The sequence below is a fragment of the Monodon monoceros genome, unplaced genomic scaffold (genome assembly GCF_005190385.1).
Source record: "Monodon monoceros isolate NGI ecotype Baffin Bay Population unplaced genomic scaffold, NGI_Narwhal_1 Super_Scaffold_22, whole genome shotgun sequence".
Lineage (NCBI taxonomy): Eukaryota > Metazoa > Chordata > Mammalia > Artiodactyla > Monodontidae > Monodon > Monodon monoceros.
Genome location: NW_021703779.1, coordinates 67,731,668 through 67,758,165, shown reverse-complemented (window position 1 = coordinate 67,758,165; position 26,498 = coordinate 67,731,668). Strand labels below are relative to the sequence as shown.

The 26,498-nt window shown below is 35.4% G+C and overlaps 1 protein-coding gene across 1 annotated transcript; it reads right to left on the bottom strand.

Moving 5' to 3' along the window:
• Positions 1-266: 266 nt before the first annotated feature.
• Positions 267-26,498, bottom strand: LOC114905831 (sodium/hydrogen exchanger 2-like). The gene is given in 5 exon segments (XM_029240200.1): positions 267-341; positions 3,195-3,281; positions 22,038-22,292; positions 22,819-23,282; positions 26,324-26,498. Coding segments are annotated over 5 exon segments (1,056 nt in total).

Below are 26,498 nucleotides of genomic sequence, written 5' to 3'. Positions count from 1 at the left end.
TGGGCATAATATCCCCTATCTCCAAAAAAGGGAGGTCTGAGAATTTTATGGCACACAATTTAGTTTTGGGGTCTGGACTTGGCATCAGTCATGTCCTTCATTATAAAAAGAAAAAGAAAGATCTTTGTCTTTGTTTTTTAGCTGCATCTTTTTTATAACATGTGGATGAATAAATCTCAACTATACCCAAGAGAAACATACAGAAAGAGATACAGGCTCACTTCCACTTTTCTATACATGTACATAAGCATACTTTTGGCAAATTTTCACTTGTCTTTCCAGTAATATTGTCCCCAGTGTCCCGATATGTCTTCTATGCCAGCCAGCAAATGATCAAATAACTGCAATAGAACAAAACATATGTCTAAATATACAGTATGCTTGAGGAACTTGGTCAATTACTACCAAATAAAAGAATCCATCAAAAGTGTCTTTGAAACTGTTGATTTCATCCCACTTGCTTATTTTTTTTAATCTTAAGCTCTTTTCAGGGTAAGCATAAAAAGGAGCATCTATATATATATGTAAGAATATCTGCAGTAATTCTAGTATAAGCATTGGAGACACTCCATTTAAAATTGAAAATGCACATATCAATCAGTATCATATGATAGATTCATTCATCTACCAGAAATCTGGGCCTGGTAAAGTGAAGGAAATAAAAGTAGTAAAAGGCATGGCCCTTGCCTTTGAAGGACATAGAACCAAATTGAAGAGGCAAGACTTAAAGAAGTGGACAGGGATCAAAGCATGTGCATGATAATACAGTTCAAACTTGGCATGTGTACATGTATAAATGCAACAAGAAAAGGAAAATTTAGGAAAGAAATAGAAAAAGATGGAGTTAGAGAAGGCTTATATGAAAATGTGCATTGTGAGCTGGCCCTGAAGAAATGGGGTTACATATGGAAAAAATAAATCATTCTATGTAATGGGAATATTGTGAGTAAAATGTACGGGAGAAAACAAGGAACTATATAAGAGATTTATGAGAAAAACAAGGTTGGATAGATGTAGGTCAAGGGTGGGGAAGAGAAAATAGTTAACAAAGGACTTTAAATACTAAGATTAAAAGTTTAATTTGGGGTTTTCCTGGTGGCCCAGTGGTTGAGGGTCCACCTGCCGATGCAGGGGACACGGGTTCGTGCTCCGGTCCGGGAAGATCCCACATGCCGCGGAGTGGCTAGGCCCGTGAGCCATGGCCTCTGAGCCTGCGCGTCCAGAGCCTGTGCTCTGCAACGGGAGAGGCCACAACAATGAGATGCCCGTGTACCGCAATAAAAAAAATAAATAAAATAAAGTTTGATATAACATCACAAAAAATAACCTGAATATATTTATGAGGAAATAATAAACCCAATTGAGTGATATTCTACAAAGTAACTTCATGCACTTTTCAAAAATGCCAGTGTCATAACAAACAACAAAACGCTGAAAAATAGTTTTAGATTAAAGGTAACTAAAAAGATATGACAACTAAATACAATGTATGATCCTAGATCAGGAGAAAACTACTATAAAAACATTATTGGGACACTTGGAAAAATTTTGAATATGGAGTTATATTAGATTACACTATTGTTTCAGTTTTAAACTCTGAATTTGATTTAAAAAATTGTGATTATGTACTAGAACGTCCTTTTACTTCGGAAATATTAATACATGCTGAAATATTTAGCAGTGAATAGTCAGCTGTCTACAACTTAATCTCAAATTATTCAGCAAATGACAATAATAATATATACATATATAGACAGAGTGGTAAAGCAAAGATGGCAAAGGTTACACTGAATCCAGGTAGAGGGTATATACATATTCATTGAACCATCTTTGAAATCTGTATGCTTGACATTTTTAAAATAAAAAGTTGGAAAAAAGAAAATAAAGTTTGACTCTGTCCTATAAATTGGTTAAATAAATTAAATTATGTCTTATCAATATAATATATATTATACAGTCATTAAAAGTCATCCATATGGTAGACATAATACAGTAAAAAATATGATTTCTCCCCAAAATAGCCTAAAAATGTAATTCCATTATAATAAAAACCCCAACATATGTTTTTTTTTTACAAATTGGGCAATCAAGTATTAAAATTTGAAGAAAATAACATAAAATGTTGAATTAGTCATGCTTATCTGTACACATTCTTAGGCACATAGTTATTAATAAAACAAGTGTTTTATGTATAGAAAGCCATTACATGTGCTGAAAATGCATCTCAGAAAATTATGAACTGGGCCACATTGAAGTTAGAAGCAAGGTAGACAAGCTAGCTCTTCTCCTTTTTGACTAAAATTCCCAGAGTTTTTTCCACATTAATAAATCTAAGGGTATCTTGAAATCATTCTTAACATTCTCTATATTTCAATACTACTATTGTTATATTTTATAAAAGCCCACTTGGGATAAGCAACAATTCAAATTCTATTTCTATAAGAAGATAAAACCAAGTGATATAGAGGTCACATCTTTAAATTTCTCTGAACTTCTCCTTACTTCTAACGTAGAAATGAGTCATTTTCTTCTAAACTCTGTATAATTTTGAAACCCTATTTCAAAGAGTATATTTTGAAATTTGAATATGGAAATTTTAACTTCCTCAATACTCGATGGTACAAAAAAAACTCCACCAAAGACTAAAATACCCCAAGAAAAATTTTCCAACTACATAAGGATTACATAGGTCATCTTATAAGCAATTGCTTTATGATATCAAATAGAGAATTAACTAAGTTACTGGATAATTTAGTCTAGTATTAAGAATTAATATGTTAAACAAACCAAAAACAGTTATAATTTGAAGTAAAATAACTCATAATTCATAGATTATTCAACCTGGATAGGACTTCAGAGATCATTTAAACAGCCATTTAAATTGACTGATTATGAAACCAAGGTCACAAAAAAGTTAAAAGACTTTTCTAAGATAATGAGGGAAGCTGGATAGTAACAGAGCAAATGCTAGAATTCAGACTTCCATTGTTCTTACCTCTTACCAGAAGAACTGAGTTATTGATTTTCAAATTACAGATTGTCACAATATAACAAATACCTGTTCAGAATTCATAAAATCACGTCTCCTTTTATTAGAGAAATTCAAGTATAAGAAGACCTAACACGTAAGGACCTAATATACAAGGGTTAGTTCCAGTCGACAAAATGACCTACGTGATGTATAGACATCTTACCCGAATGAGAATTTGTTCGCTCACAGTTGGAGAAGTCTCTCTTCTAGTCACATCTAATAAGTCAACAAGAGGATGAATGGCCATCCCCTACAAAATGAAAAACAGAAAGCTGAATTTCTTTCATATGAAATTAGTGCTTGAATATTTCCCTGGTGTGTGTGTGTCTGTGTGTGTGTGTCTCTCTGCGTGTCTGTGTGTCTATGTGTGGGTGCATATGCACATCTCTCTTAATCTGGCCATGATAGGAATTTAGAATATTCTCTTAAAATTCAGAGGCAACATTGGTCTAACACCAGAGAGACGTGCTGTGGTTTTCTCTCACAAAGATCAATGGGGAATATATATATATATATATATATATATATATATATATATATATATGTATTGTTTACAAATATGTGGGTCATCTAATGAATCCTAAAAAAAAAAAATCTGGGGCTTCCCTGGTGGCGCAGTGGTTGAGAGTCCGTCTGCCGATGCAGGGGACACGGGTTCGTGACCCGGTCCGGGAGGATCCCACATGCCGCAGAGCGGCTGGGCCCGTGAGCCATGGCCGCTGAGCCTGCACATCTGGATTCTGTGCTCCACAATAGGAGAGGCCACAACAGTGAGAGGCCCCCGTACCACACACATAAAAAATCTACCACTATATTTCAAAAACAGAAAGAAGTAGTCAAATCACAGAGCCAAAGTGCTGCAAGAGATTTTCATTTCAATTATTGCCAAATACCTCAGATATATCATTTTGTCTTTATTATTCATCATCCATTATATATGGGATTACAGTCCTCTCCACATGTTACTTTAAATTTTTCTTAAGAGGGATAATAAAAGAAGCAAACATTCTATATTAATAAATATTCATCGAGTTGTGCCACAATATTTATTGAACATGTATTATTGCCAAATTCTATATTAGGCACTGGAGTTACAATGGGAAAGTAAAGTCGAAAGGGCCCATAGCCTTATGGAGGTTACAGTGTAGTATGTCTCAGGGAGAGAGCCATTAGTTTAATAATTGCATTAATGAATGAACAACTACAACTTGAGATAAGTGTTCTGAAGGAAATGAAGCTGGTTTATGACAGAGTAACATAGTTTAAATTGAAGGATAAGTTTTTCCTAAACTAAAACCTAAAGGATGAGCAGACTTTAGCTATATGAAGGGGAAAGAACCATTCCTGGCTCAGGGAATAATAACACTGATAACGCTCCTTGGCATGGCATATTAGAGAAAATGAAAACCTTGTGTAGTTGGGTTGTAGAGTACAAGGGAGATCATATTATTATTAAGACTGGAGAGAGAGGCTGGGGTTAGACAATGCAAAGCTTTCCAGGCTGTGTTAACCATTTTTTAAAAATTCTAAGACTAATTGAAAATTGAAATGGCTTGACCAGATTTGTGCTTTAAAAAGATAACTAGCTGCAGTGTGGAAAATGTGTTGAAAATGAGCCATAATGGATATGAGGAGACGGTTTAGGAGACCATTTTTTGTATTCCATGTTAGAGATGGTGATAGCTTAGACAAAGATGATGGCAGAGCAGATACAAAGAAACTGACTTAGTGACCAAATAGACATAGAAAAGGGCAGTATGACAGAAAGGATGACACTAAGATTCCATGCTTGAGCAAAAGGGGTAGAGGATGGTAACACTAATCTAAAGGGGTAGAGGATGGTAACACTAATCTAAATGAGGACGACTAAAGGTAGGAACCAGATTGACAGGGAAAATCAAAAGTTTAATTTTAAACATACAAAACTTAAGATCCCTGTGAGATGGCCAAGTGAGGATGTCAAGAAAACAGTGTGTTCTAGAACTCAGATATTTAGGCTGGAGATATAAATTCATAAGTCGTATGTATACAGTCAGTAAATGAAGACGTTATGTGGGTATGGATGAAATCATTAGGGAAAGAGTAAAGAGTGAGAAGAGGAAAGGCTCTACAGCAATCTTTGAGGAACTCTGATATTTAGTGATATAACAATAAGAATAAGCTTGCAAAAGAGACAGAGAAAGAGGAACCAGAGAGGTAAGAGGAAAATCAGAAAGTGAGTTGTCACAAAGCACAAAAAAGACAATATTTCAAGAAGGTGGAAGTTTGACTCATGTGGAATCCCTGTGAAGGCTCAAGTGAAATGAGGATTGCAAATGCCATTAGTAACCTTAATAAAAGAGATGGGAGCAACAAAGATTTATGAGGTCAAAAGAGAGAATTACTTTAGATTTGTAGTTGTGTTTTTTTGTGTTTTTTTTTTTTATTGTGGTACGCGGGCCTCTCACTGTTGTGGCCTCTCCTGTTGGGGAGCACAGGCTCCGGACACACAGGCCCAGCGGCCATGGCTCATGGGCCCAGCTGCTCCACAGCATGTGGGATCTTCCCAGACCGGGGCACGAACCCATGTCCCCTGCATCAGCAGGCAGACTCTCAACCACTGCACCACCAGGGAAGCCCTGTGTTGTGCTTTAAATAAGAGTGACTTGAGCCTGTTTAAAGTTGATGGGAAGGATCTAGTTGAAAAGAAGAGTGTGAATATACATGAGACAAAATAAATGATTGAAAATGCAAGACAAGAAAGGAATAGATTACAGAGCATAGCTTGAGATAGGAGACCCCAGCTCTGTAATAAGAAGAAAGAAAAGGCTAGGAGCAGATGCAGTTATGTTGGGATGTTGAAGGAGCTTCCATGGATGACTACTATAAAACAAGTTGCTTTTTGCAGAGTTCTCTTTTCTTAGTTTTGTTTTGTCTTTTTAAACAAAAGTATGCTTGAATGAAAAGTAAGAGAAGTTGAGATTTGCTCTAACATTTACACGTGGGAACAAGGACTTTAAGAAAGAAAGCTGTCAACTGAAGTATAAAACATGAGGTGGAATATGGAAAAAAACTGGCTGCAAATAAACAACAAAATCTATTGCTTTCAATGAACTTCCACACTACTTAGTCATTTTCAAAACACTTTGAAAATGCATCCCCATAAGGTTTCTATTTTCACCTTATTTCAGAGATGTGGAAAGAAGCAGGTAATAATTCCCATTAACGTTAAGGTTGAAACTTAAAAGAAACTCAGGGTGTCCTAGCTCTTCATCAGCTCTTCAGCACTGTTAAATAACAAAAATATCTTACTTAGGCCCTGGTTTCTTTAACACACCAAATGAGCATGTCACCCCAAAAGCTTCCTTTACAATTTGGAACGCTGTAATTTTTTGCAAATGTACCTGAATTGCCCAAAGTCAGGAGATCGTCCTATTCATATGGTTTTCATAAGTAATTTTGTGTAATTCCCACTTTTTAGATGACATTTGAGTTGTGCGATTCCTCTAAATTCATTCTGACATTTGAAAAATCATCATACAATGCTTTCATGGGATAGAACTACATCCTTTAACAGTGTTTATCACAGGCAAAAAGCTTCCTAGTGTGAGCAGGTCTGTCTAATGACCTGGCATTTTGAAAGGCTGACTCCATATTTGCATTTTTAAACCCATCCATGCAACTCTCCATCTTCACTTACTTTAATTCATTTCATTCAGTCTACCATGGATAGATCAAAATTAATGCTTTTAAAATAAAGATGTCAAACCAACCTGACCCAGTGACATATCCTCTTATAACCCATTTTATGTATTTTGTACTATTATATTCTGGTCTCTTGAAGATGTAAAATATAGGTGAGAGACAAAATTTTATTCCACATTTTGAATCTCTGTAGCATAGCTGGTTAAATGAAGTCTTGAGTAAACCAATAAAAATCATGTTTTTTAAAAAAAATGGTCTCAAGTTCAAAGCTCTACTATATATGTTCATAATTTATATTCATACTCCAAATTAACTTTTATTTACTATTTATCCATTTATTTCACAGATATTTATTGCACATTTCATTGGAGCCCACACTAGTAGACTCTGAGTATATAGTGGAGAATAAATCATATATGTTTTCTGCATTCATGGAACTCAGCCTAGTAGAGGAGACAGACATCACCCAAGTGGAGAAGAAAATAACTAAAAGATTGATAGGTAGATAGATAGATACATACATACATACATACATATAGTGATACATTCTATGAAAGTGTTCAAAACAATAGGCCCAAAATGGAGATGCTTATACTAAGCCCTACACCATCAAAACAAGACATAGTTTAATTACAGTTTCGGCTCTCCCAGAAATAAAATCAAACGCACTTACATAGAAGGTCTGGGAAGGCTTCTCTGAGGAGGTCATATATAGCTGAGGATTAAAGGATAAAAGGAAGACAGATATGCAAGGAACTTAGGAGATAGTGTTTTAGGGAGAAGGAATGACCTTTTGGAAAACCCCAAATTGAGAAAAAGTTTGTCAATTTGAAGCAGTTAAAGAGTCTTTTAAAACACAGTGATCAAGAGGGAGAATGGCCCAAATATGTGAGGCTTCAAAGGTAGACATGAGCCATATTTGTCACAGCTTATAGTCATGTTAAGTGTTTTGGAATTTATTAAAAGTTCAAAAAGAAACAATAGAAGAATTTTGGAAAGTAATAAAATTTGTGTTTTAAAAATATTGCTTTTGATTCTGTGGGGATAACAGATTGAAAGGGGAAAGGAAAATTTTAAGGCAGTTCAGGAAACAGATGATAGTAGCTTGGACTAAGATAATGGCAATAGTAATGGAGAATAGCATAGAGTTTCTACAAGGAGACAGATACAAGAATATTTTAGACAACACCATTTGTAAAAGCAAAAAAGAAAAAAATATCAATTGAAAGGACAATTAATAAATAAATTGGTGTATAATCATAAAATGCAGTATTGTAGAACACTGAAAATGAATGAGCTACAACTACTCACAACTATGTGAATAAGTATTAGTAATAAAATGTTAATAGACCAAAAAATTCCAGAAGGCTACATGCAAAACATACACATACACCCCCCCCACATACACACTTTCATAAAGTTAGAATACAATTTAAACCGATCAATATATTGTTTATGTGTGTCTATGTGTGTAATATGTGATTTCAAAAACTATTTTTTAAAAGACAAGAGATTGGTAAATGATTCATTCAGGATATCAGTTACCTGAGAGAGAGAGAGATGAAAGAAAACAGGATAGGAATGCATTGCATGGGTTATTGTTAACTTTCTCAAATTTACTACTGGGCTCACAACTGTTAGAAGTATTAACTGAAAGAATGAAAGAATGAATGAATGAATAAATAAATGCCATGTATGGGCCAATGATTCTAGTGTGTCATAAATCAAAATATATTATTAATACAATTTTGTATATCTAGAAACTTTTTAAAAGTTAAATACATATACTGAAGATCTATTTTGGAGTTAGAAACCACAGGGTTTGACGTGAAAGATAAGTAAAAGGAAGTAATCAAAGATGTATTCTACATTTCTAGCCTTAGTAAATGGATGGATATCAGAGCCATTTACTAAGACAGAAGCAAAACAGATGAGGATCAGATTTATCCTCTGTAGATATATTGCCTGTGTGGACGAAAACAAATGTTGCCTGCCATTCCCATAGACAATGAATGTTGCCTGCCATCAAGCCATCAGCCACTGCAGCTACCCCCAAAGGTATGCCCTGAGAGGAATTCAGGATGGAGAAAAACAGTACAGTGGCCCTAGAAAGTTAAGATGCATGTCTAAGGAATAATTTCAATGAGCTCAGACCCTTGCATCTTCCCATACATAGAAAAGCACTAAAATCATTAACTTGGGATGTCTGCTTTTTGTGATTAGCAGTAATGTTTTGATGTTTGACTACATTTTTTTTCAGCAAAAACTCCTATATATCCTGGCTCCTCTCTTACCTCTTTGAAATAGTTCCTCAGAGTTATCTGAGAGGCTGTTCCCAGGCTATAGTCCTCAGTAAGGTGCCCAAATAAAACATAACTCACAACTTTTAGGTTGTGCTTTTTTTTTCAGTTAACAGCTGTGATATTTTTGTGAGACATCCAAGTGTAAGTATGAAGTAACAGTTGAATGTAAACATCTAGATCTCAGAGTAGATAGCTGGACTACAGGTAAACAGAAGTCATCAGAATTTATATTGCGCTTGAAGCCATGAAAATGAATATAAACACCTAATGAAAAAGTATAGGGAGAACAGAATATTCAGGACCTAATACTGGAGAACCCTTACATTTACAGACCCAATAGAAAAGGATCAGCCTGCAAAGATGTCTATGAAATGCCCAGAAAGACAGAAATACTAGCAGGGTATGATGTCAAAAAAAGCAAAAAAAAAAAAAAAAGCATTTCAAGAAAGAAGTAGCCCACTGTATAAAACTGTGCTGACAAGTTTCATAATGTTAGGACAAAAGAATGTGTCCTAACTTGCCACTAAGGAGGCCAGCAGAGACATTTTGGCAAGAATAATTTTCGTGGAACAGTGAGGGCAGAATCCAAATTGTAGTTAAGTGAAACTGACAAGCTGACACAGCATGTGAAGATAAATTTCTTGAGTGTGCTCAGTCATAGTAATAATAAAAATAATACCTTATAAACACAAAATGCGTTTAAACTTATATTACTATTTGATCTTTATAACAAACAACCCTGAAAGATAGGTCCTGTATCCTCTTTCTACAAAAAAAGAGATACTGAGTAATCAGTAAAATGTCCAAGATAGAAAGCTCATCTGGAATAAAGTTGTGAATAGCACCCAGGTCTTCTGATTTTAACTCTAGTCCTCTTTTCCCCTCAAGAAGAATAAAGGGGTAAAAATGGCTAGATCACTACAGAGCATGTCCAGTGTATCACAGAAAAAATTTGAAAGACATGTTCTACTGATGGTGGACCAGGCACTCATTTGATTGAAGCACATCATGGCAATTTTATCAATCTCCAATAAGTAAAATATAACATTGTACTTTGAGGTTTTTTTTCCCCCCAATGGGTCTTAATTCTTAAATAAAATTTAAATTTCTGAAAATATTTTAACCACTAGATGGTGTTAGAATGACATGAGACGTTATTGTACAATCTGTCTACAATTGCAATCATCCAACAATACCTCCCCCAAACACCTAAACTCCCCAGTCAGGGTCTTAAATGGATTACAGTATTAATCAATGGGAAAATGTAAATATCAAATGATGAAGTCTCTAGGAGTAAGATGCATTTGAACACCTGGAAGAAATGCAAAATTAAAGGAGAACATGAGTGTTACTGATAAATTATCAGAGACATTAAGAATTCTAAAAGATATAGGAATTGAAAGTTAATTCTTTAAAATGACTTTGCATTTTGAAGTACCATTGCGCTACATGACACATATTAAAGTGAAAATTAGTTAGTGCTTAGATAAAAACACAATTTGATTTGGGACTGGTTTGATACAATTCATTAAGTTTTAAATGAGAAGAAAATAAATGTTCAACCTTAATCAGTCATTTACAAACAAAATAAAACAAAACAAAAAATTCAAAGCCTAAGGAACGATCGCACCCATTCTAGAGAAATAATTATTTTGTTTAAGGGAAGCCTGCCAGATTCACATCTTCTGACTTGTCTTATTCCACCATACACACACACACACACAAATATCCACCATCATTATGCTCATTAAAACATTTTAGCCAAAATTTGAAATACTATCTCATTAAGTTGCTGAATAGGTTTTTAGACATTATTTCAATATTCTTTTGCCCAGCTTTATAAAACTGAAGTGAAATGGCAATTAGAGGGAAATGGTGATATGGAGAGGATAAAGAGATAATTCAAGAGAAAAGCTGCCTTAGAATGAAAAACTCCTAAAGCATTATATTTATTTCCTCTTCTGTTCTCAACCTCAACCTTACCTTTTTAAGTAGCTAAAATGCAGTCTTTGCTGTAAAGCTATTGGTGTCAACCACTTGAATAAATGGCAATTCTTCCATTCCTCTATTGATTTAAAAATAAATCTCAAGTTTTGCAAATGTTCTGTTTGAGTTATGGTAGAGACTATTTCACATGCTATAATTGTCTCTCCTAAATATACACTCATTTCAAGTTTCTGAAGGAGAATGTTGGCCCATTCATATCCATCTAAGTGTAAGGTTTCAAATTGCACTACTTTGTTTTGTTTACCTGAACAATAACGGTAAAGAGGATAACAACTGTGGTTACTGCAATGAAGAGCTTCTTTCTGGAAAACTCTGGGAGCAGAAAATCAAGGGAGAAACAGATTGCTCCCCTCAGTCCTCCATAGGCTATAATAATTGGTCCTTTCTGGTGACTGTATTCACATGACATTTGTTCACGAAGAAAATCAGCACAAGAACTCCTAAATTTTCCAATAAGTAGAATACTTGAGTAATCAACAGAAGGAAAATGCTACAAACATGTTATAATAAATTAGTGTTAAACTAGATTGGAATTCTAAGGATTTGTGATGAATAGTTTAAAAGCCTAAACTAACTAAACTATTTAAAGGTTTATTTCCTCAGAGAGATTTCTTTAAATAGTTACATTTTATTTTGGTTGTGCTTTGGTTTTTCCTTTGATTTTTCTGTTTTTTAGGATGAAAGCAGTGCAATTCCCTTCCTTAGGCCCATGTGGACTAATCTGGGGCATTCTGCAAAAATAGTCTCTACAAACAGAATGTAACTTCTCTTCAGTCTTATAAATACTAGTGAGGTGACCCAAGCTGGTGAACTAAAAGTTAAGTAATGTGACCTGTGTTGGTTTTAATCTTTGATGAGCCAGGATTCCATGTTCTTCAAGGCTTTGAAAAAAGGTTTCTTTTTACTCCTGTCACCCAGAGTCTAGAGTTCTGAGACTCAAGCCTCAGCCAAAGCTTTTTACTCCTCACATTTGTCTGTAGTCTCAAAAACGAGCCTTAACCACGAGAGAAGTGCTTGCTCAGGTACTAGTACTATTTGAAGGGCACCAGTTAAACCTTTGTCCCATAGACCTTACTCCCAGTGATTATGTTTCGAACATCTTATTGTGAATGAGTTTATCAGATAATTTACTTCAAGACCAGAAAGAGAATGCAAGGTTACTTGACAGATGGGCTGAAAGTGGGGATTCTTACACAAAATTAGAGCTGAAATAAGTTGGCTAACAGACAATTTAGCCAAAATTGATTTGTTTGGAAAATATATATATATATGGCAATTTGGAGAGCCGTGGGAGTAGTCTGGCAGCCTCTGTATATGACTAAGAATTTTGGTCCATATTACTGTTTTTAAAAACATTTTAATTCAATTTAAATATTTTAAACAGTGCCAGAAAATGAAAACTTAGTCAAACTATTAGAGCAGTATGATTAAAATAATTGAGAGCTAAATCCACTGAAAATTTTAGAGCTTTTAATTTTTTTTTAAAAACTAAGTTTTTTTACCCTTTTAATTTTCTTTCTTATTACTACAAAAGCAAAGGAAGCTCTTAGAGAAAAATACAAATATGCAAAGGAAGCATATAACACCCATAATCCCACCCATCCAGAGAGAAAATTATTGCTAACACTTTGGAACAAAACCTTCCAAAGCCACACATGACTTTATATTATTATTTTTCTCATAATAACTACTTCCCCACTGTTGAACATTTAAGTTGTTCCAATACTGCCTAAAGATGTATAATCAAATTTCTAATCATTCTTATGCTGTATTAAAATTACCAGAACTCAAAGTTAGTGACAGGATATTCATTTGAGGCCAAATTACCATTTGGCTAAATGGAAATTCATCCAGAATACTTTGAGTCAAACTGCATTTTGGCCAGCTTAGGTGTATTGCTTCAGCAATATTGACATATTGCTAGAATGCTGACTTTTCAGTTTTGTTTATTACTTATCCTAAGTGGGTCCCCAAATCAAAAGAATGAGAATATTCTACAGAAATCTAATTTAACAGAATTGCAAATAAATATATCATTTAATATGGCTAAAATCCAAAGGGAAAAAATTCCTAGCCTCATATGGTCTGTATTCAGCTCATCTTTCCTGTGTATATCTAGGCACAAAATTAAACTAAATTGTGATGCCAGGCTTAAAAGAGGTACAGATACCTCATTGACTATTTTGTGATAAGGATCTTTTTCCTTTTCTCATACCAGATGTAGTGGTTATCTACACATTATAATTTAGAAATAAAATGGTATTGGAAAGAGGATTTGTTTCATCTCATGAATTTTCACACGAAACTATACATACAAATCTAGAGAAATCCTGGCATTCATCTTTAACATTTGCTCTTGCTAGGTCTTAACATATTACTACTCTTTCTTTTTTTCAGTTGAATTATAGTTGACTTACAGTGTTGTGTTAGTTTCTGGTATACAGCAAAGTGATTCAGTTATATGTATACATATATATTGTTTTTCATATCTTTTCCCATTATGGTTTATTACAGGATATTGAATATAGTTCCCTGTACTATACAGTAGGACCTTCTTGTTTACCTAGTCTATATATAGTAGCTTGTATCTGCTAATCCCAATCCCTCCACTATCCCTTTTCGCCTTTGGTAACCGTAAGTTTGTTTTCTATGTCCATGAGTATATTTTGTAAATAAGATCATTTGTATCATATTTTAGATGATACATATAAATTATATCATATGGTATTTGTCTTTCTCTTTATGACTTACTAAACTTAGTATGATAATCTCTAAACCAATCCATGTTGCTGCTGGAGAAAGTAGAGGGGGATATCATTGGAGCAAGTGCACACTCCTCAGTTGTGCCTAAGGAGTCAAAGGACCTGTATGCAGAATACTATAAGACACTGATGAAGGAAATTAAAGATGATACAAACAGATGGAGAGATAGACTATGTTCTTAGATTGGAATAATAACACTGTGAAAATGACTATACTACCTAAAACAATCTGCAGATTCAATGCAATCCTTATCAAACTACCAATGGCATTTATCACAGAACTAGGACAAAAAATTTCACAATTTGTATGGAAACACAAAAGACCCCAAATAGCCAAAGCATTCTTGAGAAAGAAAAACAGAGCTGGAGGAATCAGGCTTCCAGACTTCAGACTGTACTACAAAGCTACAGAAGTCAAGATAGTATGGTACTGGCACAAAAACAGAAATATAGATCAATGGAACAGGATAGAAAGCCCAGAGATAAACCCACACATGTATGGTAACCTGATTTCTGATAAAGGAGGCAAGAATATACAATGGAAAAAAGACAGCCTCTTCAATAAGTGGTGCTGGGAAAACTAGACAACTACATGTAAAAGAATGAAATGAGAACACTCCCTAACACCACAGACAAAAAGTAAACTCAAAATGGAGTAAAGACCTAAATGTAAGGCCAGACACTAAGACTCTTAGAGGAAAACAAGCACTCTATGACATGACTCACAGCAAGACCCTTTTTGGCCTACCTCCTAGAGAAATGGAAATAAAAACAAAAATAAACAAATGGGACCTAGTGAAACTTAAAAGCTTTTACACAGCAAAGGAAACCATAAACAAGACCAAAAGACAACCCTCAGAATGGGAGAAAATATTTGCAAATGAAGCAACTGTCAAAGGATTAATCTCCAAAATTTACAAGCAGCTTATGCAGGTCAATATCATAAAAACAAACAACCCAATCCTAAAATGGGCAGAAGACTTAAATAGACATTTCTCCAAAGAAGATATGCAGATGGCCAACAAACACATGTAAAGATGCTCAACATCATTAATTACTAGAGAAATGCAAATCAAAACTGCAATGCAGTATTACCCTCACACCAATCACAATGGCCATCATCAAAAAATCTACAAACAATAAATGCTGGAGTGGGTATGGAGATAAGGGAACCCTCTTACACTGTTGGTGGGAATGTAAATTGATACAGCCACTATGGAGAACAGTATGGGGGTTCTTTAAAAAACTAAAAATAGAGTTACCATACTATCCAGCAATCCTGCTCCTGGGCATATACCCTGAGACAACCATAGCTCAAAAATATACATGCACCCCAACGTTCATTGCAACAGTATTTACAATAGCCATGACATGGAAGCAACCTAAATGCCCATCAACAGATGAATGGATAAAGATGTGGTATATATTTATAATGGAATATTACTCAGCCATAAAAAGGAACAAAAGTGTGTCATTTGCAGAGACGTGGATGGACATAGAGACTGTCATACAGAGCAAAGTAAGTCAGAAAGAGTAAAACAAATAACGTATATTAACACATATATGTGGAATCTAGAAAAATGGTATAAGTGATCTATTTGCAAAGCAGAAATAGAGACTCAGACATAGAGAACAAACTTATGGATACCAAGGGGGATAAGGGGGGTGGGATTAATTGGGAGATTGGGATTGACATATATACACTACTATATATGAAATAGATAACTAATGAGAATCTGCTGTATAGCACAGGGAACTCTACTCAGTGCTCTGTGGTGACCTAAATGGGAAAGAAATCCAAAAATGAGGGGATATATGTATACATATAGCTCATTCACTTTGCTGTACAGCAGAAACTAACACAACATTGTAACGCTACTATTCTCCAATAAAAATTCATTTTAAAAAACATCTAAAAATAATTGGGCATCAAAAGCCTAAAGTGAACTCTCAAGTGCTAATTAATCTCCAGAGAATATATTTCCTTTTTATTTTCACTATGTTTAATAATTTCTTCCAATAAATAGCATTTGGTTACTTAATAATTATCATAAATTTCTTGTTTTCCAACCTGTTACATGCAGGTTTTATTCTCATATCCTATTCTGTAAAAAAAAAAAAAAAAGAAAGCAGCTCTATAACCACAAATGTCCATTCTCTTGGGTCAATTTGTGATTGTTTGAGAGAAATGGAATAATGAAATCCTCAGGGAGTAAGATTCACATAGAGCATCTGCTGAAATTCCTGAAATACTACATGCTGTCTGGTGTCTTTCAGCACAAGAGAGTTCTACATTTGCATCTTTGAGGATCTTAGACGTGGTAACTAATTAAAGTATTACCCAGAATATATTATTGCCACCAGACATGCACTATGACCACATCTAAGGCAATTCCCAGTTGATACTGCTTAATATTTTCTGATCAGTATGGTGCATTGTGTGATTTCTCCCCCATACATAGTTCCTACTCTTTTTTTTTAATTGAATTTTATTTATTTATTTTTTTATACAGCAGGTTATTATTGGTTATCTATTTTATACATATTAGTGTATATATGTCAATCCTAGTCTCCCAATTCATCCCACTACCACCACCACCCCACTTCCCCCGTTTGGTGCCCATATGTATGTTCTCTACATCTGTGTCTCTATTTCTGCCTTGCAAACCCGTTCATCTGTAACATTTTTCTAGATTCCACATATATGTGTTAATACACAATATTTGTTTTTCTCTTTCTGACTTACTTCACTCTGTATGACAGTCCCGAGGTCCGTTCACATCTCTACAAATGACCTAATTTTCTTCTTTTTATTGCTGAGTAATATGCCATTGTATATATGTACCACATCTTCTTTATCCATTCATCTGTCAGTGGATATTTAGGTTGCTTCCATGACCTGACCTGGCTATTGTAAATAGTGCTGCAATGAACACTGGGGTACATGTGTCTTTTAGAATTATGCTTTTCTCTGGGTATAGGCGCAGTAGTGGGATTGCTGGGTCATATGGTAATTCTATTTTTAGACATGGTTCCTACTCTTAATCACTTTATGATCATAGGTAACATGAAGTCACTCTGACAGTATATACATTAAGCTAGAAATACAATTTGCATATAAACTGATTATTTTCAAAGATTGTAATTTTTCTTTCTATTCTGTTTTCTAACTATAGAAAAACATACATTCATACATCTCATAAAGAAAGACAATAACCAGATAAAAGATGAATGAAGTAGCTGTGGTTTTAAAGTACCCCTCCACAACACTTAGGTCATTTCTAATTGTTTTTTAGAAATGACACCAAAAAGAAGGTATAAAGAGAGGTGAGAGTGAAAGATCAATTATGCAAAACCAGACCTATAATTTGGTCATTTCTTTTAGCTAGGGTAAGAAGAGCTAATGAAGGTGGCAATATCAGGTAAAGGAAAAGCTATTTAAGTAAAATTTGGAGATAAAGCAGGATTAAAATACATTTTCATTTATTAACTATTAAATATAACACATTCCTAATAAAATGGTTAGAACTGCTAATATTGAGTGTCTACTACATGATACTCACATTTCATGAATTATTCCATTTAATCTTCATAAACTCACAAAATACACAAAATGTAAATAAGTTAACTAACTGGCCCAATGTTAAACAACTAGTAAGTTGCAGAGCATATATTTGAACCCAACTCTGACTAATTCCAGTACTTATGGCCTTTCTATCACCCAATGCCACACCATGTTAAAATAGAAAAAATTATCCTGCATAGATCACTTATTTTTCATATAGTAAAATGTTATTAATATCCTTCTCATACAAAAAAAAGTTACTGTAAGCACCCCAAGACTGTGCTTTATAAGGAAGAAAAGCCAAAGATCCAAAACACAACAAAATCTAGGTGGAATATAGGCATACCTCAGTGATATTGCAGGTTCTGTACCAGATCACTCTAATAAAGTGAATATTGCAATAAAGCAAGTCATATGAAGTTTTTGTTTTCCCGGTGCACATAAAATTATGTTTATTCTGTACTGTAATCTATTACATGTACAATAGCATTATGTCTGAAAATCAATGGATATACCTTAATTTTAAAAGTCTTTAATGCTAAAAATGCTAACCATCAACTGAACCTTCAGTGAGTTGTAATCTTTCTGCTGGTAGAGGGTTTAAAATATTGCAAGAATTATCAAAATGTGACACAGAGACATGAAGTGAGCAAATGCTATTGAATAAACGGCACTGATAGTCTTGCTCAATGCAGGGTTGCCACAAACCTTCAGTTTGTAAAACATGCAATAACTGTGAAGTGTAATAAAATGAAGCACAATAAAGTGAGATATGCCTGTACTAAACTCAAAAATTTTCAGGTATTTTTTACTTCATAACTCTGCATATCTTATGATTTCTCTTTACATAACAAACTGTATATGGTGCAATAGTAAATTACTATAAAATTAAGTTGTAACTATTCACCTTTTTGGGTAATGGCTAGGACTAAAATTTACAGTTTAGTACACCTGTCAAAAAAGATCCATGTGAGACTTTTACCAGTAATAATCAGATACGGTTCCTGTAGCTCTCCATGCAAAACAAATCAAGCCTGCCTACATAAGTTAAATTTGTGTTCTTGTATTGATAGTCTGGCACACCCCATGTGCTAATTTGGCAATAATTCTCACCTACTTTATAAGGTTTCCTGTCCCTACTTCTTTTATTTCTTTTCCCTTCACTATCAGCTGTCACCCAACAGACTTTTGGTCACCCATTTTTTCCTTTTCATTTCTTTCTCTTTTCACTGTACAAATCCAAAGTTTTAATTCAGCAAAACATTTAAAAAAGGGGAGACAAATAGTATTTTTTTGAAGTACAGCCACTTAGGAATCAAATTCTAATACTAGTTCTTTTTTAAAAAAAATATTATAACAAGGATTTTAAGGTGAGAACAGCTTTCTTTTTAGACCACTTAGACTATCAATTTCAACCACTTATTTGTTTTCACCCTTACTATATAAAGTGTTGAAGTAACAGCAAGCTCTAATAATTAAAAAAGGGGTGGTATCTCTGTACAAAAATTTTGTATGTAGCACCTAGCACTGTAACTTGGGCTACTAGGTATTTAATACACCTATCAAATTGTAAGCAGCTCTTTGCAGGAAACAGATTTTTGCAGGAAGCAGCTCTTCGCAGGAGGCCCTTTGTCCCATCACTTTAGCAGCTGTATTTTAACTTAACCTTACACCAGGTGCCCCCATGCTTCACTAATCTCTGGCCCAAGCATATTTCTCAAATATTTTGATCACATAATGCCTTGTCTAACCTGTTGATTTTTTTTCTTAGACTGAAGAAGTAGGAATGAAGAATAAGTAATTAACCGATGACTAGATCTTTTCCCTATTTTCCCCTTCAGTAACCTCACGAGCAAACTGCATGAACAAGATAGCATCTAAAGAAAGATCACAAGGAGTCAGTAAGTCTGCACACAGTGAAAGATGACCAAGATTCTGACGCCCTCCCCAAATAATTATCTGCAACTAGCTTCCCCTTTCCCCTTTAAAAACTTTCATGGCTGAGCAGAATCTGTGGAATTGGTTCTTGGTCCACCTTCTCCCCAGGTTGCCAGCCTCCTGAATAAAGCAACTTTTCCTTTTCCAACCAACACTTGTGTCTCCAGTATCAGCTTTCAAGAGGCAAGCAGCTGAACTTGAGTTTGGTAACAAAATAACAATATTTTTACCAGTCCCCAAAGCATTTTACCAGTCTAACTTTTCTCTAGGAGGCACACAAAAGTAAAGTAATAATAATACTAAATAAATAAATTAATAAAACTTATCTTCAATAAATATTTAGCATCTATGGTATGCTAGTTAATTAGTTAAAACAGACAAGTACAGAGGATATTGTCACTATCTTACAGGAGCTCACAATCTTTGGAGGTGGGGATGGATAAAACATGCTCACATATGCATAAGGTAAAAATAATTAAGTACCTTGTGGCCACTTTCTGGAAGATTTAATGAGTAGTTGGTTACAAATTGTCCTCACACTTAAGGCAGTTAATATGAATCAAAAACTGTGCAATATTTAATGGCACTAAAGATTAAAAGAAGTTATTATGGAAGGCAAAAGGAGGAAGCAGGCAGAAAATTCTATAGCCTCTAGGTCTTCAGTGTTTAGAGAGCCATGAAGCCAGCCTCCTCTTCTCCCTTTTCTACACCCCCCCCCTCGCAACTCTTGCTTTTCCCCTAGGTCTCAGACCTTCCCTCCTCCACAAGGAACTCTGGCCCAGGCCCAGGCATGACAGCAGATAAGTGCTCTTCATTGTTACCGTACATTTGAGTATTTCCCATCCTTCTTTCTTGTCAACCTATTATTTCATGTGTATGTTTTTCATCATTAAGTAGATTATAAGATCTCTGAAAGCAAGAATTTAATTATTTTAAAAAGTAACTTTTATCACTCCTAACAATGAGAATAGCACTAAACATACAGGAGCTCATAAATACTTGTCTGTTTTTTTTGTTTGTTTGTTTGTTTGTTTTTGCGGTATGCGGGCCTCTCACTGCTGTGGCCTCTCCCGTTGCGGAGCACAGGCTCCAGACGCGCAGGCCCAGCGGCCATGGCTCACGGGCCCAGCCACTCCGCGGCACGTGGGATCCTCCCGGACCGGGGCAGGAACCCGCGTCCCCTGCATCGGCAGGCGGACTCTCAACCACTGCGCCACCAGGGAAGCCCCTTGTCTGTTTTTTTAATTAAAGTATCTCTTAGGGACAATGGAAAAAGATTGACTGGGATTCATTCTAACCTGAGAGACCCCCTGTTTCTTTCAGGACTCAACACAGACATGGCAATACTCTCCACATTGCAAAGTTCTTTAAAAGTCCAGGGTGCTCAAAAGAAGGAAGCCACTTAAAAGATACTGTATTCAAAACTTTGGAAAATGCCCTGGATTAGAAGAATTAAATTTAAATTTCCTAATCCAATTCCTTTATTGGATTTTTTTAATATGTCTTTCATTAATAGGTAATGCGAACAATAAAAATCAAAGACAATTTAAGCACAAACTACATCCCTCAACAAGTTAAAATGCAATCACCCAGACCCTAGACAGAATCCTTGCTTTCAACCTAGAACATTTTATTTAAAACAGACTAATTTCAAGCACTATACTGTGACATTTATCATGTACAGTAATTCCATTTAGAACTTAGAGCAACCTAAAATCAAATGGCATTAGTTCTATAGAACTTAATTTAAAAATCAATCTTTTCAGGCTTCCCTGGTGGCGCAGTGGTTGAGAGTTCGCCTGCCGGTGCAGGGGACACGGGTTCGTGCCCCGGTCGATCCCACATGCTGCGGAGAAGCTAGGCCTGTGAGCCATGGCTGCTGAGCCATGGCCGCTGAGCCTGCATGTCCGCAGCCTGTGCTCCGCAGCCTGTGCTCCGCAGCGGGAGAGGCCACAACAGTGAGAGGCCCGCGTACTGCAAAAAAAAAAAAAAAAAAAAAAAAAAAAAAATCAATCTTTTCTCTTTTTCGTTTTAAGCTTTCAGAAAACATGCAACATTTGAAAAAAAAAAGCATTCTATTTCTTTTAAAAACACAGAACGGGATGGTCTGTCTGAACCCTAGTACAAAAGCATTTTGGTGTTAATACTTACCATGTGGGCATTTAGCCTTACAAGCTAATTACTAGATATGAGGTACTATCATCATTGGTTAAATGCCAGTGATGGATAAGAAAAAAAAAAAACATGCCATATGGTTTACAAAAGAAGTAATAAAATTACTTAATTGTTATGGCAGAAAGTTCATCTATACAAGGACTAATGCCAAGCTTATTTATATGCTGGGCCATCTAATTACTTACCACTGGAATGCTACTGGGCTCAGATAACTAATCCATTAGGAGAAATGATTCTCCCCTGCAAAGATAGAGAACTGCCCTAGGTAGTCCCATGCCAAATTCTCAGCATTTTTGTTATACAATGAAAGAGTCATACTGACCCCCACCCCAAAATAGGCAAGGTAGTTGGGATGTAGTCATTTAGTCTCTACAGGGAGCCCATGAACTTGACCACAATAACACTTGCAGTGCTATGACTAAGTGACTATTAGAGATAACAGGAAACCCTAGAAGAACATAAAGGGAGGGTCCTTCTCCCATATCTAGGTAATGCAATTTCCTAGATTTCTAGTCGGAAATCAGACTCAATTCCTAAAAGAAATTCAATAAATCAAAGACTTTTCCAGATACTTATGCCACAATCCCTGAGAGATGGAACATTTCAGCTGTCAGGCAGGAGAGATAGCTATATAAGAAGATAAAGAGAAGTTCGATGACCCAGCTGGTCTTGGTAAAGTGTGTGGTAAAGGCAGCAACCATGCCAAACAGGAGCCCAGTGAAAATGCCTCCTATTCCAACCAAAAAATATTTCCCTATCCCAGCCAAAATATCCAATGGTTTGATAGATGGCATTTCAGAGAAAGATTTGAACAACTTATAGAGCACCTTCATAAAAAAAGATTAGAGTGAATTTACCAATCAGAAAGGTCTCAACTTATGCCCTATGTATCCTTCTATTTTGAGGTTTCTCAACTTTGAAGTCCTCCAACTCCCCATTTCCTTCCCAACATGAGTTCCTAGAAATCTTCCCTACATCAAAAGATATTTCTACAAGTCAATATCAAATTATGTATGATTCTGTTTGAAAATTGTCTGATGGGCTGTGAATATATGCTTCATGGCTAAAATATTCTTATTTGACATGACTAGAAAGACTGTGGCCTCCAGAAGTTTTATCCTAGTTTTCACTTAATAAACTGATACAAGATTAGTATAGTATCAAAAAAGCATGGTTATTTTTGAAAACATATTAATGACCAGTAAATCATATTCTCTCGATTCATAAACTTATTCCTAAGACTAAATTACTCAATCATGGTCTAAACCAGAATTCAATTCTTATTTAAATTCCAAGGGTGACCATAAGAGAACCTAATTAATTACCATGAAAGCTCATGCTTCGGATACTTACAACAGTAACAGCATCATTAAGGAGGGATTCTCCAAACACCAAAATATGAAGCTTTCCATTCACATGAATTTCTTCAAATACAGAGAGTACAGCCACAGGATCTACTGCAGCAATCAAACTACCAAACCAAAAGTTATGGAGCAATGACACATCTTGAAGTTTGAAGTACTTCACCTGACATATGCCATAGAGGAAAAGGCCTATCCCAAATGCATTCCACATGGTTCCAACTACAGCATATGACAGAATGGTCCCTATGTTTTCAAAAAATGGCCAACTAGGCATAAAATATCCTGCATCAAGGACTATTGGTGAAAGTAAATACAAGAAAAATATATCACTGTTTATGACTGGTGGGGATTTGTCATTTAAACTGTAAATTAGTCCTCCCATGATGAGACCTACAAATATCAAGAGGCAGCTTTCAGGTACAACTGCAGGTAACTTATTATAGAGGTGAAATCCTAGAAAAGAGAAAAAAGATAGACCGTTATAACATCTTTATTATCAGTCATCTCTATATGTCAGCCTTCTTCTCAAGCCTCATGATTTCAGGAAAATAGCTTCTCAGTCATTTTGCATTTTACATTTTAATAATGACTTGATAAAGATGCAGATGCATGAGTGGAGACAATTTTCTTTATAATGGAAAATATTTTTTTTCAGTGTCCACTGAATCATTTTCAAATGTGAGTACATGTTTTAAAATGGAAACAATGCATTTATCAGCTGGCAATATTCTTCTGTTCTTCTCATGATCATAGTCAAAGGCATCAGAAACTTAAAAATATAGAAATGACAACCATAATTCAAATGTCTGCTTTGAATAATAAGAGTTGAAAAGGGCTTTAGTAATAATAACTAACTCTTCATTGATGAGGAATCACAATTACTTATAAGGAAATTGAGGCCAAAGAAGTAAAGTGACTTTTCATGGCTAAATGGTAATTATGTGGCAGAACTGAGGTGACAACCCAGCCAGGTCTCCTGACTTTTAGCTCAGTGTTCCTATAATTACCCCAAACTGTCACTTGGTCTGATTGACAGATATGGACTTAACACTAATGCATACTACTCAATTATCAAAATACAATCCCAACTATAAAGTTAGTTTTTTCTCATACAATGATATGAGTCTTTCATCCCATGAGGGAAATGCAGCCATCTCTAGCAACCCACATAGCAGCAGTTCTCTGTTTTATCCTGTATTCTTTTACCTTTGCCCACATTATATGCCACATCATCATGCTGTAGCTTACATGAAGCCTATAAATAACGACTCTAATTGTCATCAATCCTCTCTGCTATAGAAAGGGTCATCTGAGCTAATCCATCCCCTTCCTCTCTGCCCCAGTCACCACTAATACACTGCTGAGATCCCTTTCTAAAATATTTGTTAATTAATTTGACTACAACTTTCTCAAGGATTGAAGCTAGGTTTTACATTAATCCCCTAGCACACTGATAGCACATAGAAATAACTCAACAGATACTTATCAAATAAATAATAAATATATTTTTAGAAAAGAAAGTCAGTTGGTTCCTAAGCTAGACTTTAAATAGTTTCAAAAGTGCTTTCACATATACTCTTCTATTTGATTTTCTCATCATACCAACACAGCAACGTAAATACTGTTATCCCCATATTAGAAATGATAAATATGAAGCCAAAGAAGTACTTCAATCATCTAACACATACTGATTGCCTATGTGCCAGGCACTGGCTCCTGAATTTGAGCAAATATTAAATAGCTCAAAGTTATCTTATCTTTCCACTAAACCATGCTAGGTCTCTCTTTATCCTCTACAGAACCACTTATTTCCTCTAGGCATTGAAATAATTTGAAAACTCCTCATGGGAAAGATGGGGTCTTATTCATCTCTGTAGCCCATGGTCCCAATATAATGCTCCACACATAAAATGTGCTCAAAAATATTTGTTGAATGAATGCTAACAAGGAATTTTTTTTAAAATTTACATTCTCTTACAAGGTCACGCAAAAAATTGTCAGTGATGGCTCAATAAAGTCCTACTTAAACACATTGGGATGGAAGACCTACTGGGAAGTCCCTTTGCCCTGTTATCCTGAAATTAACATTTAATTAGACTATTTATTACAATCAATATATCTAGTACTGAAAAAATAATTTAAAAGAAACCTAACCCTAATAACCTTAATTATTAACCCTAATAATTTAAAAGAATCCACAAGTGCTAGTTACTATCACCCAAAACAGCATGTATTTCTAATCAAGGAAGCATGAGACTAGCATTCTAGTTCTGGTTTGTTGAACTTCACAAAGCATCTTCTATCCCTGGGCCTCTGGATAAGAATGATTTCTAGGGTTTTTCCAGCTCTGACAATCTATCGTGCTATGAATCTATGGATTTTCTGTGTCATCATTAAATATTACATTTCATGAATGATAAAGCTTTGGTATCTATAAAGTCACTTAAATAACACTTTGAAATGCTGAACATGGTTTATTTTAGAATAAATTCATTTTAAAATGACAAAATTCTACAGTCTTTTATGTTTTCCTGGCATTGTTTTTGGTTCTCAACCTACTTAAAAATGTTAACTTCATCATAAATACTTTGAACTGTTAAAGGACTCTCATAATTTTAATACCACCAAGGCAAAGGTCTGATAAATTATTAAAGAACATAAGAGGAATAAATGATAATAAATCTCCTTAGGAGAATCACAACACTAGTAAATCAGGGTGTTCATAAAGGTGAAATAGTTAAAACATAGCAGCTCTTCTTTTCTTGCTGGATTTAGTCTTTGTGTTTCCACTTAAATTCTGAGTGGTGACAAAAAGGTCTATCTTTTAAAAAATAGGAAATGGACTTGTTCCACTTTCTCACTACCTGGCAACTATAATAAGCATCCTGTGAGGAAAAAAGGTTGCCTAAAGACTCAGATCAGCTAGAATCATTCTATTAAGATTTCTCTGTTCTCCCTTTTAAAGTTATGCCTCATCTTCTCAACCCTTGAACAGCTGGGACCCTTTGCAGTCTAAGTTCCTGTGCTGAGCCCATTAATTCCACCTCCTTCTGCTGGGAGACCACCAACATTTGAACATAATCACTGAAAGAGGGTTTGAGGTATGAAGATAAACATCCTTGTGACAGAGTTCAGGAGGCAAATATTCCACTTTGCCTTTCTCTGGTCTATTAAGGAAAAGGTGCCTTTCTTAACATCTGAAAAGGCCCTGAAAGTCCCCTCCTCCATTAGGCAACTCCCTGGGAGAGCCTTGGGAAGGTCCTCAATTATCCTTTTTTTTTTTTTTTTTTTGGGGGTAGGCGGGCCTCTCACTGTTGTGGCCTCTCCCATTGCAGAGCACAGGCTCCAGACGCGCAGGCTCAGCAGCTGTGGCTCACAGGCCTAGCTTCTCCGTGGCATGTGGGATCTTCCCGGACCGGGGCACGAACCCGTGTCCCCTGCATCGGCAGGAGGACTCTCAACCACTGTGCCACCAGGGAAGCCCACTCACTTACCTATCTTTGCCAGAGAGGCTAACATAATCCAGAGTGTGATCTCCAAAGGAATTTGCACATGCTGGTAATCCAGGGAAAAGAGGAGTGTGTAAGCAGACACCATCGAGGCATTTTCCTGTGTTCTTTTGGGTCCCCAGCTGCTATTTTTTGCCGTCTGGTCCCAGTAGTGCAGCAT